This window comes from Hyperolius riggenbachi, chromosome 1 (genome assembly GCF_040937935.1).
Source record: "Hyperolius riggenbachi isolate aHypRig1 chromosome 1, aHypRig1.pri, whole genome shotgun sequence".
In the NCBI taxonomy this organism is placed as follows: domain Eukaryota; kingdom Metazoa; phylum Chordata; class Amphibia; order Anura; family Hyperoliidae; genus Hyperolius; species Hyperolius riggenbachi.
Window position 1 is genome coordinate 431,137,140 of NC_090646.1, and position 19,996 is coordinate 431,157,135.

The 19,996-nt window shown below is 44.4% G+C and overlaps 1 protein-coding gene across 2 annotated transcripts; it reads left to right on the forward strand.

Annotated features, from left to right (window-relative positions):
• Positions 1–9,299: 9,299 nt before the first annotated feature.
• CTSL (cathepsin L) lies at positions 9,300–18,752 on the forward strand. 2 transcript variants are annotated; one of them, XM_068237253.1, is made up of 8 exons: positions 9,300–9,404; positions 10,640–10,776; positions 12,826–12,948; positions 15,346–15,495; positions 15,581–15,805; positions 17,365–17,533; positions 17,625–17,739; positions 18,489–18,752. In XM_068237253.1, the coding sequence occupies exons 2-8, from the start codon at positions 10,648–10,650 to the stop codon at positions 18,586–18,588; spliced, it is 1,011 nt and encodes a 336-aa protein (XP_068093354.1). In that variant the 5' UTR covers positions 9,300–9,404; positions 10,640–10,647; the 3' UTR covers positions 18,589–18,752. The 2 variants fall into 2 exon arrangements, with proteins under 2 accessions (XP_068093354.1, XP_068093363.1); XM_068237262.1 differs by lacking the exon at positions 9,300–9,404 and adding an exon at positions 9,701–9,784.
• Positions 18,753–19,996: the final 1,244 nt, after the last annotated feature.

Consider the following 19,996-nt stretch of genomic DNA (forward strand, 5'->3'; position numbering starts at 1 on the left):
GCCTCAGTCGAGACAATCTGCCAGACTGATCACTAACCGATGCATCAGCCAAAAACTGTCTAGCATGTGTACAAGGCTTAATGCTTCCAGCGGTTGCATGGGGTGCTGTTAAATTGTGTGCTTTCTTTGACATATTGCCATAAATGATACACTTCTGTTCACAGTCTCATCTAAAACGTATATTTGACGTTATGAGAGTTCCATCTGCATAGAAAAATGCAGTTTCAGGCTAGGTGCACACATAGCAGAAACGCTAGCGTTGTGTAAAACGTTGTGTTTTATGCACCATTGTTACTCAATGGGCCGCATAAAAAAAAGCATGGGTATGCGTTTGTACTTTGGTGTTTTTAAAATCGCTAGTGTTGTTGCACATTATGCATGAACGTATCAAAAACACACATGATGAAAGTCAATGGAAATGCAATGTATGCGTTTTTGATGCTTCTTTTATGCATTTTTTTTTAAATAAAGATTTCTGATGTGTTTCTGCTTCCTGTTGGCTTCCTAGTGATTTGCATAAATGTAAATTTAAAAATGCATGCGTTTTGTATATGTTACGGCCAGAACCCGAAGTTTGGCCACTTCTAGTTCTGGCCGGCCACTTCGGGTTCTGGCCGGCCAATGCGCGAAGTGGCCGCTGCGCTGCGGCCAATGTTAGAAATGGAATGATTCCTCTGACATTAATGTATCTTCTGGCCGCAGCGCAGCGGCCAAATGTAGAACAACTTAGTTCATTTAATGCAATTCAGCCGGCGGCAATGTAACAATTCAAGCCGCCGGCTTTTTCTCTGCCTCTCTCTCCTCCTCTTATGGGCAGCAGGCGGGGACACGAGTGTCCCCGGGAGTCGTTCGTCGCACCAGGAAAGCAGAGCGGGGAGGCTGCAGACATCGCTTCTGCCAGCACCCGCTCTGCAAGAATGGCAGGATTCCCCTGCCGCGACGAACGACTCCGGGGGGGGGGGGGCACTCGTGTCCCTGCCCGGCTGCCCATAGGAGAGAGCGAGAGAGGCGGGGGGGGGGGGGGGGGGGGGAGAAGGAGAGAGAGAGGCGGGGGGGGAGGGGGAAGGAGGAGAGAGAGGCAGAGAAAAAGCCGGCGGCTTGAATTGTTACATTGCCGCCGGCTAAATTGCATTAAATGAACTAAGTTGTTCTACGTTTGGCCGCTGCACTGCGGGCAGAAGATACATTAATGTCAGAGGAATCATTCCATTTCTAACATTGGCCGCAGCGCAGCGGCCACTTCGCGCATTGGCCGGCCAGAACCCGAAGTGGCCGGCCAGAACTAGAAGTGGCCAAACTTCGGGTTCTGGCCGTAACATATATAAGAACCGCAAACGCAATTAATACACATTAAAAAACGATTTAAAAAAACCGCATCTGCGTTAAAAACCGCAAACGCACAAAAAATGCACACAACACAAAATAAAAACATGCCATAAAACGCAGCCTTTCACGTTGTTATGTGTGCACCCAGCCAAGGTTATCCAGGCTAAGGGCTGGTTCACACTACAAGAGCTTTTCTAAGCACTTTGTGATATTAAAAGCTCTTGCTAATGTTATTCTATATGTGTGTTCACAGCAAAAAAATGCTGATTTTGTAAAAATCCCCCATAGCATTGCATTAGCAAATCTCTAGCGCTTAAAAAGCTCTTGTAGTGTCAGTGAGCCCCTACAAGCATTATACGGTGATCCTTAGGACCATATGTTTGGTCATACCTAAAAAAAGTATCACTGGTGCCTGTAAAGCTGGCCATATATGGCAGAGGCTATGATGATTGTCTTGGCAGACCTAGTGTCACTAGTGGCTGGGAATGCTAGGCTTTTTCTTCATTCACTCCAACTCTGCTAGTTAAACAAAGATATGGAAATACTTTGCCTGAAATATATTGAGTAATGGAAGCACATGACTTGTGAAGGGAAGATCATCCAAGGAGCTGATTGCTGACAATAAAATAGGAAGGCACTGAATGTTGGTTATCTTTCTTCTCAAGGTCTTCCTACAGCAATCATTTATAATCTTAGAAAGAAAATGCTGTCCTGTTCAAAACCCCAGCAGAAGGGGTCACCTCAGTGCTACACAGGTCCAGATAAACATACTAGAGTACTTTAGGGATAAACAAAACAGTTATACACAAACTATCACTGGCATTAGGTTTCGTAACACTGTGGTTTTGAAAATCATAATTATACGCGTGTAAAAAGTATGTTGCCGGCCTCAGGAACCATCTAGTGTGTTTTGAGGTTTTAAGCCCTGTGAACAGTGGTGTGTTGTAGTGTGGCATAATGGCCACTCTCTAACACGGCTTAACGCACTGCGATGTACCACTTACAGTGATGTTCACAGTACAACGGGTGCATTGTGGTACAACAAGTCGCGGTATGGTAACACTGTGTGCAGTGCATTATGGCTAAACAGTGAAGCATACTTTTCACTGACTGTATGCTTCACTATACCTGATGCAAAGTGCGCTGCCACTGTCTCAAACCATTGCGTTGCGTTCCAGCAGCCACAAGTAATGCAGCGTTCCACTGTGAACCTAGCCTAGGCGTGATTACCAAATATTTTGACCTGTACACAGCAATGGAACTGAGTTTTTCAGGATGCAAATCATTCTGTTTTCACACATACAGTGTTTGGTTACCCCGGCCCCTAGGGATATGTGTAAACAGAATATATGCACATAGCAAGTAAATTAATGTATAGAAATAAAAACATTTGTATTTATATAGATAACACTGTAAGTCTGTTGTGTAAACAAGAAGCTAGTGTCATTTGTTAATTCAGGAGTCTCCAGACCACATAGGCTAATCTGTAGCCTGTTGGCCTTTGTATTCCCTGAGTATTGGTGGTAATTAGCATATGAAAAGCAGGCATGCAATATCAAATCTCTTTAGGCTAGGTTCACACTGAGCATGCTTCAGTCCACTATACTTAGCTAGTGGTTCCAGGTCACCCTGAGCTTCTTGGGTATTTTGTTGTAGAGGGCCATTGCAGTCCATTGTAACGCAGAACGCTGTGATGTAGTGCAGTACCACAACGCGCGTTTACCGCATAACACCCGCATTTACAGTACAGAGAAGCATACTTTTCATTGACTGTATGCTTCATTGTATGTGATGCCGATGCAACATCTAAATAACGTTTTGTGCTGCTTTGTCGTTGCGTTACTGCTGTCACAGGGAACGCAACACAACTCCCACTGTAAACCTAGCATGAGACTACGTACACACTGAAAGATAGAATTGTGCGCAATGACCAATCTATCACTGAAGATATCAAGCGATGTGAAGAAAGATTGCATACGAAATACCAAATGATGCATAAATTATGCAGTTGACTTCATGGACACAATGGGCTTGATTCACTAGACAAATTGCATGCCTTATCCCAGGTAACACGCCGTATCATAGCGACGCTACAAACTTATGCCTGATAATTGGCAATGACGAGAACTCCACTCGTCCTGCCCTGAGCCCCTGTGGGTTCGTAGTGCTTGCTATGCTACTCTGATAAGGCGTGCTAACTTTGATAAGGTGTGTTATCTCTGATAAGGCATGCTATTTGTCTTAGTAAATCAAGCCACTTGTTTAAAAAACGTTTATAGCTCTGTACACACTGCTAATTATGAATGATTATCTGTCTAAGGGCTGGTGCACACCAAAAACCGCAAGCAGATCCGCAAAACGCTAGCAGATTTGGAAACGCTTTTTCTTCTTTTTCTGCAGCGTTTCAGCTAGCGTTTTGCGGTTTTGTGTAGCGGTTTTGGTATAGTAGATTTCATGTATTGTTACAGTAAAGCTGTTACTGAACAGCTACTGTAACAAAAAACGCCTGTCAAACCGCTCTGAAGTGCCGTTTTTCAGAGCGGTTTGCGTTTTTCCCATACTTAACATTGAGGCAGAAACGCATCCGCAATCCAAAATCTGCAGCAGCCCGGGAGTATGCGTTTCTGCAAAACGCCTCCCGCTCTGGTGTGCACCAGCCCATTGAAATACATTACCCTAGCAGATCCGCACCCGCAAGCGGATCGCAAACTGCAGCCGAACCGCTCTGGTGTGCACCAGGCCAAAGTGTCAAAGCCAAGTCACTCATTTAAAATGTATCATTGTGGATTGGTCGTTACTTTAAGCCATCATTTGTGCCAAATTTTTTTTGTGTCAATTTGAACTTTGAGTTGTCCTTCAGTTGTTTCAAATTATTTTTCCTCCTTGTGTGTATGAAGCATGAGGGCCCTTCCACACCGAGTCCATTGCGCTATGTCACAAAGGACAATATCACTGCATTGCAATGCAGCAATATTCCTAAGGCTCGTACACACACGTCCAACATGCACAAAACCTTGCACCTCTTGTGGAATAGCAATCTGTAGCAACTGATTTTGTTTGTTGTGTCGCCTCATAGCTGGGTGTCTGATGTTCCCTTCCCCCATCCCTCCCCCACAGGAAAAGCATGTGGAATCCTGTACAGTTTCTGTAGAGATCCTTTACTAGCTAAAAAAAGGGGGTAATGGCAATCCTATTTGCACATTCTTATTCATTGTAACATAAAAAATATGGGATTGTGGGATCCCTCACTTTAACAGACGACTTACTTTCAACAGAAACGTGTTGCTTGCTATCACTGAGAATGGCAGTTTGTATGACAGATAGGATCCTTTTGTTTAGAAAGAACAGACAGTGCAGTGTGACTTCCATTGTACTTTCCACACTTTGTCCTGGTTGTATAAGTTTTGTTTTTTTACTTGCATAACAAGGGCTATTATTAAACTTTTTGTACAACTCCTCGAATGCCTAGTCCACCAGCGCATTACCCAATACATCAACACCAATGCCCTACTTGACCCCCTACAGTCTGGATTCCGACCTGCGCACTCAACTGAAACAGCCCTCGCCAAGGTGGTCAACGACCTTACCCTTGCCAAGGCCAAAGGCAGTTATTCCATCCTGCTCCTCCTTGACCTCTCTGCAGCATTTGACACTGTTGACCACTCCCTCCTCCTCCAATCACTACAGTCCATGGGCATCCATGGGCTTGCCTTGGCCTGGATCTCCTCCTACCTATCCAATCGCTCCTTCACCACTTCCTTCAATGGCTCCTCCTCAACTCCTGCCCCCCTTTCAGTTGGGGTCCCCCAGGGCTCTGTTCTGGGCCCCCTTCTTTTCTCCATATACACTTCCTCAATTGGCAAGCTTATCTCCTCCCTGGGCTTCAATTACCACCTTTATGCAGATGACACTCAGATTTACCTCCATACCCCCGATCTCTCAGCCACCACCATAAACAAGGTCTCCTCGTGTCTCTCAGCAATTTCCTCCTGGATGTCAGCTAGGTTCCTAAAGCTTAACCTAGACAAAACTGAGCTCCTGATCCTTCCACCCCATGCTGCTGCACCCATCCCAGGTTTCCACCTCACAATCGACAACACAACCATTCTCCCTACCTCCCAGGCCCGCTGCCTGGGTGTCACCTTGGACTCTGACCTCTCCTTCATCCCACACATCCAAAACATCACAAGAGCCTGCAATTTCCACCTCCGTAATATCTCCAAGATCCGCCCATTCTTAACCCCGGACACGACCAAACTGCTCATCCATGCCCTCATCATCTCCCGCCTTGATTACTGTAACTCACTCCTTTCTGGCCTCCCCCTGAAACGCACTGCCCCCCTTCAATCAGTGATGAACGCGGCTGCAAGACTCATCCATTCTTCGCACCGCTCTGCATCCACATCTCCCCTTTGTGAATCCCTGCACTGGCTCCCTATCCGTCTCAGGATAAGTTTCAAGATTCTATGCCTGGCGTATAAATCTGTGCACAAAACATGCCCTACCTACATCTCGCAGCTTGTTCACAAGTATACACCAGGTCGCCCCCTCCGTTCCTCCAACGACCTTCGCCTCACCACCCCGCGCATTTCACACTCCCATGCCCGCCTGCAGGATTTCTCAAGAGCTGCCCCCACCCTCTGGAATGCCCTTCCACCACCCATCAGACTTGCTCCCTCTTTCAACACATTCAAGCAAGCCCTCAAAACCCACCTCTTTATGATGGCCTACCCACCTCCTACCACACAGTAACTCTCTAAGGAATATTTAACAGCCCCCCCCCCTAGTGTTTCCACCCCTCCCTTTAGATTGTAAGCCTCTGGCAGGGTCCTCCACTCCCTAGTGTAATCTACAGGATCATGTGCTCCTGTCCTATGACAGCCTGTACTTGTATTACTGGGCCTACCTAACCAGCCCATATTGCATGATCATGTATTTTGTACAATTTGTATGTATAACTTTGTTCTATGTGTATATCCCTATGTATGTCATCCTTGTATCATTGTATATATTTATTGTCCAGCGCTGCGTAATATGTTGGCGCTTTATAAATACAATAAATAATAATAATAATAATAACAGAGGGCTGGAAACAGGAGCAGGGCAAAATGGTTTCCGCATCACAAGCAGCTAAGCATGCTTGCAATAAAACACCATACACTGGGTAACTTTTTATTTTCATAACAACAGTAGTAGATATTTGTCCCTAGAAAATGTCTTAAAATTCAGCACTGATAAATACCCCTCAATTCCGGTGATTGAATTGGTGTTTGTAATACCAACTAATGAAGTCAGTTGGAGGAGGGGTACCGACCTTATCCCTCGCATCTAATTAGCACTTTTCACTACTTGCAAATAATGGACAAGATGCATAAGACGATTGGATTGTGTGCTATGTGGTCAAAGTGGTTTATTTTTCAGGAACTGGGATTGCAAGATGTCTATTATCTATCAAGCTACTTCCAGTGCTGGCCTTTGAAATGCACAGTGCTGCCTAGATAACATCACACTTCAGCTACAAAAGTAACCAGTGTTACTATGGGCACTTTACAGAGCTGACAAGTGATAATGGAGAGTTGCAAGACTTGAGTAAATATTAGCCAACTGGAGAGAGAAAAAAAATCCTTAGCAAAATGTGGCCATTTCAATACCAATTAAACAATGCTGCTGAAAGCAGAGAATGGATATATATGATTTAATATTCTGTATATCACCAGCTTACATCATATGGATATAGGGACTAAGGGGTTTGTTCACACTATGTGCGCTTGTTTTTTGTAAGCACTGATGATTTTTAAAAGCGCTTGTGCGATGTTTCCCTATGTGAGTGTTCTCACATGAGCGATGAGCTTTCTTTCCAATCGCAAACGCGGGTCCTGCATCATTTCCCAAGAATTTGTGCTTCAATGGAAGGTATAGGAAAATCCCTAAGCGCTTTAAAAAGCGCTTGAATAAGAGATTTTGTGAGAGCTTTTCAACAGAAATTACATGAAACAAATTCAGTTCCATGTCAAAGAGTTTACTCCCTGATTGTGTGAGGGATAAAAACACGGTAATCGCCAAACAAAAGCGCTTGGCAAAATCGCAAATCGCTCTAAAAATGCCTGAAAAATCGCTTTTTTCCACTAGCAGCCGCAATCACAAACGCCAGCGATTGCGATTTTTCATTAATTTTGTTATGCGATTGCGATTTTTAATTGCATTGCATTATCCCTCTTAAAAACGCTCCAGAAAGCGATTGCGATTTGCAAATTGAATCACTATAGTGGAAAATACTTCTCATGATTTCTATGATAAAGTAACAACCCTAGCGATTAAAAAATCACTAGCGATTTGCGACTTTACGATTCAGCTGTGCAGTGGAAAAAGGCCCTAAAAAGCACTAACAAAAGCGCTCAGCACTTGCGATTTATAATGTGAACTAGGCCTAAAGGTCCGTAGTCATGGGGGGATCTTCCTGGGATCCCTGTCATCCAAGGGATCGTTTATCAATCGCTGTACAGACACATCATTAGCCCTTGGCTGGCGACGTGTCTGTTGCTATGGAGGGAGGCAGAGGGATAAGTAGCGTGCGATTTCTGGTGGGTGGGGGAGCAAGGAAAGCAAAGCGATCGTGCAGTGCTTGGGCATCCCTAAAGATCTGTTATGCAGGATCTTTAACGATCATCGTGAGGCAGCTGTACACACGCTGGTCTGACGCCCAATCCACAGCCACGGCGGTCATTATGGTCCACCACAGCTGAATTCAGACCAGATTGTGTATGCAGCTTAAGGTCGTCGGATCCTTGTGTTTGTCACAGTCCATTACTATATTTCCTATTTATACAGCACTGAAACATTTTCCTTAGTGCTTTACATGCAGCTATCTGTTCCTCTAAATGGCTCATAGTCTAATGAATTAGTGCAGTTTAATGGTGGCCACTAAAGGTGGCCACTAACATTCAAATTTCTAACGAAAAATCGTTCAAGCGATCAGATAATTCTTATCGGATTGGTTGTAAATAATCATCGTCCGATTATTGGATTTTCGTCTAACCAAAATTTGGATTTTCATGTCAGTTTTGATAGATAGGAAGCAAAGATTGGTTCGTTGATGGTGTAGTGAACAATGTATTACGATATTTCACTTCTAATCAGAATTATCTGATTGCTAGAAATTGAATCTTTAGTTGCCACTTTAATGATCCTTTTTCATCCAATCTTACAATTTCTATGTAATATGAGGGATTTTACTGCCATTTTACTGTAAGTCAATGGGAGCGTTTTTTAAAAAGCTCTCAGAAAGCTCTGATGGTCAAAAAGCACTCAGAAAAGCGTTTATAGTGTGTCTGAGCCTGATAATCTCAGATGATGCTTGTACAGGCATCCCCCTCAGTGATATATTGGTAGTGTTGGTGTTTGAATTCAGGACCACGTGGTTCAGTGCCAGAAACCAAGCGCCAAAACCTGACCTTTAGGCGCCAAAACCTGACCTTGCCCCAGGCACAACTTGGTCTTGATCCGTCCCTGTTCACCACCATACAACCAGGGATGGTTCTAGACTATTTGCCACCTGAGGCAAACTGGTGATTTCACCGTACCAAACCGCCATGTTCGTTCTCGATCCTCGATGGTTAAACATCGCAATTTCCACTAGTGGAAAGTACTGCTTGAGCGAATGCACCGCGTGGGAGAGCAAGCAGTAGTGAAAAAGGGCCCTAAATAAGCCCAATTTATCCAACCTTTCCTGGTGAGACGGTCTGTCCCTATGCTCAATTTTGCTGCTCACTTTCGAGTTTACTAATTACAAATTTGCGTGTATATGCTGTATTAGAATAAACACAAATTTCAATGGAGAGGGACCCATAAAATCAACCTCCGGCCACACGCGTGCACTTTGCCCCTCCCCCTTCCCCTCCAGCTACAACAACACAAGCAGTCACGCGCTAGCCATCACATGACCCCACATTTGTAGGATACGCCCATATTACAGGATTCAGCCAATGGGTAGGCCATGTAGGCGCGGCCGAAAATTCCCCATATAATCGCGCCGGCGTCTTCCAATGCCTGTAGCTCCAGTCCAGAGATCCCGGGGTCAGGTATGTAGAGGTGATGATGGCAGGAATGTGTGTCTCGCTGTGCATACGGCTGTGCATAGGGAGTTCCTGTATCGGCTGAAGGCTAGCGATGCCGCTGCTTACTGATCGTCTGTATAGTGGCCGCCGCTCACTCACAGGTCTGTGGCCAGCCGGGTTCCATCGCGCATTCCTTAGCATGGGGCTGTTATATAATAAGCGGGAGGGTCAGTGAGCTGAGCGTGTGATGCGCGCTGCAGTCATCAGCTGGATGGATGACTGACTGCATCCTCTGCCTGGGACACAAACACCCCTCCTGCTGGGGATGGGCAGCCTGCTGTCTTCCGGCGTCCTCGCTGCTCCCGGCTGGAGTGTTTGATGAGCCCTATTCCCCAACATTACGGGTACAGCTGTCGGAACACCTGCTCTGGAATTGCGCCACTTCGGCACTCAACAATGTTTAGGGGTGGTGGGCTGTGTTACCTCTAGAAAGGCTGAACGTTTTTGTGTCCTTATGAAGGACCCAATTCCTCAGGTGACCATGCTACAGGATGTAGGTAACTGAGGGCTTCTACATTCTATAATCTGGTAACTGGGGGAGGGGGAGAGAAACTTTTGAACTAGCAGATCGGGGCTGTTATCATCCCGCAGTAATGTTTACTGAGAGGGGGTTGGGAACCTTTGTTCCTACCATGACCCAACCCCCATCCTCCTTTACACTCCATTGTCTGGATTGCCTTGTCCTTTAGGCAATGGGCACACTTGTGGCATTGTTTAAGAAAATGCAAGTTATGCTTTCCTAAAGACTCTTTGTAAACCATTGCACTGTGTGCAATTCCTATTACTGTCATGCAATTCCTATTACTGTCATGCTAAGAATTTAGGTTTTTAGTGGGTTCAAGTGTGATCCCTGTCTTAAAGTATATCTGAGATGGGGAAATACCTGTGACTTCCATCAAGCTTTAACCCTCCCATGCTGTCCTCATTTGTCTGCAGTTGGCCCTGGTCAGTCCTTCACCTGTGTGGCCCTAGGTACAAACAGGTGCAGAATGCTCCCAGGGACAGGAGCATGTGTGACTGGGCTGAGCTGACTGGATGACTTACTGGGGCCAGTTGCAGACAAATGGGGAGGATGGTGTGGGAGTGATGGGGCCGGAGGAAGTTGCAGGTGTGGTTTTGGTTTTTTTCCAACCCCCCCCCCCCCCCACAAACACACACCATACTTGTATGTAACAGGTTTTCTCTTTCCCTGTTTGCAGATTGAATCATGGTGCTGTTTGTAGTAGCTATTGGCTTGTGCCTAGCAACTGGCTTTGCTTTTCCTCACAATGATCCAGCAATTATGGATGAAACGTGGGGCATCTTTACAAGGATGTATAATAAGAAATATTCAGAGGTAAGTTGGTTGTGGGTGTTTGTTTTGTTTGTTGTTTTTTTTCCCCCCCAGTGGAAGGCTGAACTTGTTTCAGTTGCCAAACATCGAGTACAGCATCCCAATAGCAGCATGGTAGATTTTTACACTTACCCATTGTGTTGCCCTGCTTTATGCATCCCTGCTGCATGTGCCATGCAAGTTGATGTAGAGCTGACATAATCAACAAAGGGATGATTTGCATTTTTAGCAGTGATGCATTGTGGGAGATCATATGCTCACTCCAACCTGAATTGTAAATGTCTTCTATTTTCACAAGGCAAACTTCTGTTTTGGGAGGGCAGGCATAATTTACGTACAGGCCCTGGTCTCAGTCCATAAACAGCTTGGCAGAATCTACTAATGTCATTTAGGTTGGGTAAAAGGCTACAAACTACCTTTTTTAGGGCCCATTCACACTTGAAGTGGCAAAACAGTAGTGCTTAGCAATATTGTTTTGTGCATGTGTGGGTTTTTTTCTTTTTTTTTTTTACAGCAATTAGCGTGGTAAATGTGATTCCTGACAATTGCATTCAGGTCGCCACCGCCCACCCCAATAAATTGCATTAGCTGCTGTGAGGTGGGATCACATTTGTCTTTCAGCTTTCTAAACTTTTCAGAAAACTAAGACAAATGTGACTCCTGCCTTAAGGGGATTGCAGCCATGTACAAGCAAGTCACAAATCGACCATTCCCTGAGTAATCAGGTGGTGGCTTAAGGTAGCCATACACTGGTCGATGTGCCATCAGATCGACCAGCTGACAGATCCCTATCTGATCAGAGAGGGATCGTATGGCTGCCTTTACTGCAAACAGATTGTGAATCGATTTCAGCCTGAAACCGATCACAATCTGTTCAGCTGCTCCTGCCGCCTGTCCTCCCCCCGCGCATACATTACCTGAGGCTGGCTCCCGGGCATCTTCTCCGCATTGCACGGCTCTGTTCCGGCTCCATCCCGGCGCTTCCTGTGTTACTCCGTGACCAGGAAGTTCAAATAGAGCGCCCTCTATTTGAACTTCCTGGGTCACTGCAGTGACCCAGGAAGCGCCGGGATGGAGCGGGTGCAGTGCTGAGAAGACGCCCGGGAGCCCGCATCAGGTAATGTATTTTTCATCGGATCGGCCGCCGCTAGCGACGCGCACTTTACCCGCGGGCGATCGAGGGTAATTTCGGATCGACGGACCGATCCGATTTCGGGAGGAAATCGGATCGTCGTCGGCGTTTACCGCGAACGATTGGCAGCAGATTCGATCCCAGGATCGAATCTGCTGTCGAAACGGCCGGGAATCGGGCCAGTGTATGGCCACCTTTACACAGCTTAGCTTAGGTCTCACCTGCTGGTGTGCTTGCGTGTTTTTTTTTTTTTTTTTTTTTTTTTTTTTAAATCCATGCTGGCCCAGAGTAGTGTGGTAGTGAGCAGGCCACAGTTTGCAACCAGTCTGGCTACAGCCAACTAATTATACATGCACCTGCCTACTTTTCACAATAGCTGAATACAGAATACTACAGGTGCCCAAAACAGGTTTACTAGAATAGTTCTGTTAAGGGTTTAATATAATGCTAGGGCTCGTTTCCACTATCGTGAATCTGCACGCAGATTTGCATAACAATACAAGTGGATGGGCCTGTTTCCACTTGTCAGGAATTCTTTGGTTTTCTGTGCAGGAAAAATCTGCACAGCAAAGCCACCAGAATTCGTACACTGCAAGGTGGTGTGAGATTCTAATACTATGTATTTAATAGGAAATTCGCATGTGTTTTCACTATACAATTTTTCCATGCAAATTCATGTACATTTTGCCTAAAAATCAATGTAAAAGCACACACATGCACCGACATCGTTAAATTTGCATATTTGCATTAAAATTTGCATCCGCATGCAAATTCATCTTCGTACTGCACAAGTGGAAACATGCTTACGCCCATATACTGGTGCTTGACCTGGACATTTAGTTTTACTATAACAAGATTTTGTACATGAATGCTTTGATAAGCATGCAAATAAACATGGTTAACCGTAAAATCTTTTTCAGAGGGAAGTTATTGTTCGGAGGACGATATGGGAGAAAAATGCCTATAAGATCATGAAGCACAATATGGAATACCGTGAGGGAAAGCACACTTACACACTTGCAATGAACCAGTTTGGAGATCTGGTAAGTACTAGATGAGTTTTAAGGCTCAGACTGACTTTTAGCTCTTATCAGCATTTGCTCACTAAGGTAAAACTTGCTACTTTTTATTAGGAGAGTTGCGTTCAGCTATATTTCTGTTGTGTACCAAGCAACACTGCTCTGTTAAGGCCTTGCGCACACTTAGTGTCTAGCCTGTACAGCTACCCTGGGCGTCCATGTCAATCTATTGCTGATAAGCTTGGCTCTTATCTTTGCTGCCTGTGACTACCTTGGGTGCCCTTTTTCCTGCTTCGCTATGTGTAACCATATCTTGTGTCAGCTCAAGCATTGTCTACATTTCCCATGCAAAGCCATGGTCAGTCAGCACTAAGGCCTTGTTCACATAGTACAGAGCGCTTTTGTAAGGGCTTTTCCCTGCGCTTTTTTTGAGCGATCTGCACTTTGAAGAGAAAAAGCTTGCCGAATAGCTTTTTCAAGCAATTTCCCTATACTTCGCATTAGTGCAGGACCCGTGTTTGCACTCAAAAGTAAGCTTTGCTCATGTGACAAACAAAACAGGCACACAGAGCCCAACATAGTGTACTATGCACTAGTAAATGAAGGTGTGTGCGCAATATACTCACAAGTCAGGGTTACTGCACAGGCAACTGCTGTAAAAGCAGGTGGGGAGATTAGACCTGTCCCCACTCAGGCTTAAAGGTGGCCATACACTGGCCCGATTCGTGGCCGTTTCGACAGCAGATTCGATCCTGGGATCAAATCTGCTGCCAATCGTTCGCGCTAAACGCACCCGCCGATCCGATTTCCTCCCGAAATCGGATCGGTCCGTCGATCGCGCCGTGCGGGAAATTACCCTCAATCGCCCGCGGGTAGGGTGCGCGTCGCTAGCGGCGGCCCATCCGATCAGGTATACATTACCTGACGCTGGCTCCCGGGCGTCTTCTCCGCGCTGCACCGCTCTGTTCCGGCTCCATCCCGGCGCTTCCTGAGTCACTGCAGTGACCAGGAAGTTCAAATAGAGGGCGCTCTATTTGAACTTGCTGGTCACGGAGTGACACAGGAAGCGCCGGGATGGAGCAAGAACAGAGTGGTGCAGCGCGGAGAAGACGCCCGGGAGCCAGCTTCAGGTAATGTATACGGGGGGCACAGGCGGCAGGAGCAGCTCAACAGATTGTGATCAGTTTCAGGCTGAAATCGATTCACAATCTGTTTGCAGTAAAGGCAGCCATACGATCCCTCTCTGATCTGATTCGATCAGATAGGGATCTGTCAGCTGGTCGATCTAATGGCAAATCGACCAGTGTATGGCTACCTTAAGTCTCTCTCTGTAGATCAAGGAAAAAGGGGTTAACACCTCTCCACCAAGGGTGGATATGTATAATGTAGTATGGATACAGAGGTGCCAGAAGGATAAAAAGCTAAAACGTTTAAAAGTGAGGAGGTAGTGGAGGACATGCCACCTCCGAGCAGACACAAGAAAATGCCAATCAGTTTTCAGCAAAACAATTAATTTACATGCTCCAGTAAAATGCGTGTTTTGTGGGAGTGATTAGCTTCCTGAGGCAAGAAGATGGAGCATATCCTGTGGGTAGAGACAGATGGCTAAGTAAGACTTTGCTCGTGTGAGAACACTCACATAGTGCAACATTGCTCAAGCGCTTTTAAAGCTATTTTACTCGCCAGAGCTTAAAAAAAACGCTCTTAGTGTGAACAAGCCTTTAGTGTTGTGAGATGGCCAACAGGCTCAAAGTGCCTTTAAAACCCTGTATAGAAGTCTAAGTAGTGTGTGTGGGTATCCCTTGGGGGTTTTCTTTCTCTCTCATCAAAATGAGGTTGACTAGTAGTTGCTACAGTGCATATTTTCTTTGGCATGAGTTGGAGCCCCCATCTGTTCCCCTGTGCATTGGCTAAGCGTAGCATGCCAGTTTTGCTAACCTCTCCAATGTAGCCAGTGTAGACCTAAAAATGAGTCCTATTAAAGTGGGCCTGAACTCAGACCATCTCTGCTCTAAAAGAGGCATAACATTTAGACAAAACCTTTGATACAAATCCTAAAATAAACGTGCAGTTTCTGCTTCCTGATTCATGGAAGCAGACATATTGTTTACAGCCTGTGCTTTCAAATGAGCTTATCTGCCATAGGCAGTCATGTGACACAGGAGAGGGATCAAATTACAGCTTGTAATTAGACACAAATGAGGCGGAATAGTCAGCTGAAACGCTCTCAAAATGCATACAGGGTGCATTTCTCGTTTTTTCTCCTGTGCAAGAGTTCCGGTCCACTTTATTACAACCCACGTATTGTCTGCAGTCCACTGCTATTGGTAAATGATATGAACTTGCCTCATTACAGTGCAATGTTCTAAGGATCACGCTTTGATTTGCATGTGTATTAAATCCTATTTATTTTTTCTTTAGACCAATGAAGAATTCAAACTGCAGGTGAATGGTTACAAACATATGCCCAATAAGACCAGCAAATATGTATTTATGGAGCCAGCTAACTATGAGGCACCCAAGCAGGTTGACTGGCGTGAAAAAGGCTTTGTGACTGATGTCAAAGATCAGGTATCTAAACACATCTGGCTATGCAAACATGTATGATTTAAGATTACAGCTGCACGATTTACTAAAACTTGTGTGTTCTGTTTAGGGTCAGTGTGGCTCATGCTGGGCTTTCAGTGCCACTGGTGCATTGGAAGGACAGCACTTCAGAAAGTATGGAAAACTGGTGTCACTAAGCGAACAAAACCTTGTTGACTGCTCTAGACCAGAAGGCAATGAAGGCTGCAATGGAGGTCTGATGGATCAGGCTTTCCAGTATGTTGTTGACAGCAAAGGCATTGATTCTGAAGAATCCTATCCATACACTGCTAAGGTAAGAAAATGGTCCAGAAATAACTGGGTTTGGCATGTCTGCAGCCAATTGCATCCTGTGACTAAAACTGTAAATGTTGATGCTGTGACCTATGTAGTATGCTTGTCAGGGAAATGTCTTTCCTTGGCAGCCCCCCTTAACTGTACCATATTGCACATTAAAGCGGTATAAAACCCTCACATAATAATCATCATGTGTTCCTACTTTTTATATGCTGAATAATTATCATTGTTTTTGTGTATTAGTATTCTGAAATTATACTTTTTTTTTTTTTTTTTTTTTTTTTTTTTTTCTCTGAGCTGACTTTGCCTTTTTATTAACTGTTTTATCCATGTTCTAACTTAGCGTGCATACACACATCAGGCCATAGTCTTTGGAAAATGAAAGATCACAGACCAATTTTACCCCCTTCCATGTAGTATGAGAGCCATACCTTCAGTCTATTCTATGGAGCGGAACTCTCCCATCAGACAGAAATCTTTGCAAGATGCTGCACACACAGATGCTGTACGCATGCAAAAGATCCATTCCTGCAAAATGCATTCATAGTCTTATCTGCAGATCCTCATACACACCTTGTTTAACAGGCATTCATCTGCAGATCAGATCCACCAGGATGTATCTTCAGATCTGCAGATTGTCTGACCTGCAGATGAATGTCTAACAAGGTGTGTATGAGGATCTGCAGATATCAGACTATGAATGCATTTTGCAGAAACAATCTTTTGCAAATACTGAACTTTTGAATGTGTACAGCATCTTTGTGTTCAGCATCTTGCAAATATTTCTGTGATGGAGTTCAGCTCAATAAGAATAAACTGTAGAGTATGGCTCTCATACTACATGGAAGGGGGTAAAATTGGTGTCTGATCTTTCATTTTCCTAAGACTATGGTCTGTGTGTGTATGCACCTTTACTCAGTTGTACTGGTCCAAGCACTATCCCATACAGCTGTCTACATGTGGGGTTGGTGTAGCTGTGTAATTAAAGCTATAGGCTTGCTATACACCACTGGTTCTGGATGCTTACAAGGGTGAAAAGGGATAATTTGCATATTCAGTAGTGCTGCATTGTAGGTATCCACAAATGTTCACTTATAGCTGAATTATTGCAATTTCCTTCTGTTTTAAGAAGGCAAATTTCATCTAACTTAAGCAGAAATGCTTTCTGATTGTCTGACTCTGTTCAACAGAGCCTGAAGTGTTTTACATTCCTCACTTGATACAATTAAATACAAGATAACATTATCTCAAGTTCTGATGCATCTAGTGTTGCTGGCAGGGAACTTCTAAGTCCTGTGTGTAACCCTTTAAATTCTGTTCTAGTAAAAAAAAGCTGGTTGTATATAATCTGTAAATCTGGTAGAGCAAAGAAATGCTGGGATTCATTCTGCTTTAAGTTCAGACGTGGCTTACAAATGCTTGATTGTTACTTTGCAACTGCAAGGTGCTTGCTTTTGTCAACTGGATTATTTAGTGGCACACTAAACTCATTTTGCTGTCAATGTGAAATGCTTAATGCTGTTAACAGCAATTAAATTTTTTTTTTTTTGTATTTAGGATGAGCAGGATTGCAAATTCGACCCTGCTAATATTGCTGCCAATGATACTGGTTTTGTGGATATTGAATCTGGAAACGAAAAGCACCTCATGACTGCAGTGGCATCAGTTGGCCCAATCTCTGTTGCAATTGACGCCGGACATGAATCCTTCCAGTTCTATGAACGAGGTATGTATTCTCCAGCGCTAAGCCCCCCCACATAAAAAAATTAGAAGAAAAATTAATGACTTAACATTCTCCAATCTAACTTGCCTCATAGGAATCTACTATGAACCCCAGTGCAGCAGCTCAGAACTGGACCATGGTGTTCTTGTTGTTGGCTATGGCCGTGAAGGGACTGACGATGGAAAGAAGTACTGGATTGTTAAAAACAGGTAGGGCTACACTCCTAACAGCTTTCATTGGTAAGAAGCCGTCTAGCAGCTTTCATACTGCAATCAGTAGATGGTTAATGAGATCCAAACAATTCTGGCTTGCATACAACTTTGGCCAAAAGGAAGTAGTTTAGACTTGTCCAGTTCCAAGCTGACATCTTGCATGCCTTGACCATCTCTAGTGATCAGTGAAGCGCTCTGCTACATGTGTGGTGTTGGGCATGAAAACTATGATTGCAGAGTGTTGTAGCAGTGCTAGCTTAGTATCTAAAAAAAAAAAAAAAAAAGCTGGTGCATCAAAGGTAAGCTAGACTACTTTTGGCATGTCTGGCATTGAAACTTATTTCCAAGCTAGTTGGGTTTTCTTTAACTTGGCATTTTTAAAGGAAACCAGAGCTGAGTAAGTGGTGTACAGGCTGCGGACGGCAGCGTGGGAGCGATCTGTGGATGGGCCTGGAGGAAGCCCCAGGTATATACTTTTACTCGGCTCTGGTACACTTTTTTTTTTTTGGGGGGGGGGGGGGGGGGCTTATTTATACTTAAGGCCCCTACACTATACCTGGCTACCCCTATACTGAAGGCACCCATACCTAGCTACCTAAATGTTGGTAGATCTGGACTCTGCAAATTTTATAGTAGCTCATGAGCTGAAAGTGTGGGCACCCCTGTTGTAAACGAATGCTGCTTGAAATACAAATGACATTTTGTAACTTTTTTTTTTTTTCCTTCTCCCCCCCCCCCTCCCCCAGCTGGAGCACTAAATGGGGAGACAAAGGATACATCAAGATTGCCAAGGACAAGAAGAATCACTGTGGAATTGCTACATCAGCCAGTTATCCTTCAGTGTAACTTTTTTTTTTTTTTTTTTTTTTTTAAAGACTTTGCTAGGGGAGAAAACAACTTTTTTTATTTGTTTTAACCAATCAAAATGCTGACCTGCTGGGAGATGTCATCAGACTCTGGATTTAGTATTGTTTTTAATGTTTTTATGTAAAATAAATGTTTGGTCTGAAGCTAGTCGTGTACTTGTGTTGGGTTTGCCAAATGGGGTAGTGGCTCGGTGCATCCCATGTGCCTCAGCTGAGTCAGACTGGGCTGTCCCCCTGGCAGGCAGAAAAATAATCCGCTGTCATAGGCTGATTGGCAGGGGGAGGGAGGCATATAGAATAAGCAAAAAAAGTGAATTTTTTTTTTTTGACAAAAAAAATCAGTAAATGGACACTAACAGGATTGCATTTCTGATGAGATATATAAATTATAATTGCTATATGCTGCAATAAAAGTTCACTGAGCTATTAATACTTTGTGTGGTGCTGGTCCTTGGAGGTTCTTACTGTATTGACCCCTTGGTATGGGGGTGAGGGCTTGGCACACTACCTTTGAAGATTTGCTGGTGCTCCTGGATCATCGTTTCTGTGATATATATTCTGAAGTATTTCCACTTCATGTTCTCTTCTTAGTGATTTGCATAAATTTAAAAACCGCATCTGCGTTAAAACACAAACTCTGCCAAAAATGCAGCAAAAACACAAAAAAACCCCCACATAACATTAACCTAAAACTTCACCTAAAATGCAGCCTTTTACGCCATGTCATATGTGAACCCAGCCTTAAGGGTTACTACTATTAAATGCACAGAGGTGTACGTTATAAGCATAACACCAATAAAAGGCTAGTAAGATAGATAAAGGGTGGCTCAAGGACCCTGAGGCGGTTGCAACCTCTGCATCGCCTATTGCTATAACCACTGTTTATTACCTCATTCACCCCTATTGTCATTGTCTGTAAACATTTATTATCCAGTGCTATGTAATATGTTGATGCTAAATAAATCCAATAAATACAGAAACAGCAGAGCTCCTGATAAACCTAACCTCCTTTAAATTAGACAAATTGAAGTATTAGGGGATATCACATCAGCCTTACCGGCGGTAGATTGGACTTTCCACAGCTAAGTTTTACAGACAATTTCTACTCTGTAGAAGGTACATAAGGCAGACATGGCTAGAGAATACTTTGGGGCTTCTCCCAACCCGCTGTCTTGTGCCCTTGCTGGAGCCCTGGTCCTCCGCGTTGTCCCGCTGGCCACCCGTGAAGATCAGGCGCAGAAGGCTTGACCTGCCAGCGGGTTGGCAATTTTTCACAGGCAGCCAGTGAGACAACGCGGAGGACCGGGACTGCGGTGAGGGCACCAGACGGCTGCTATGGGCTGGAAGAAGCCAAAGGTACGTAAAATTTGTTTAGACTTATCCGAAAG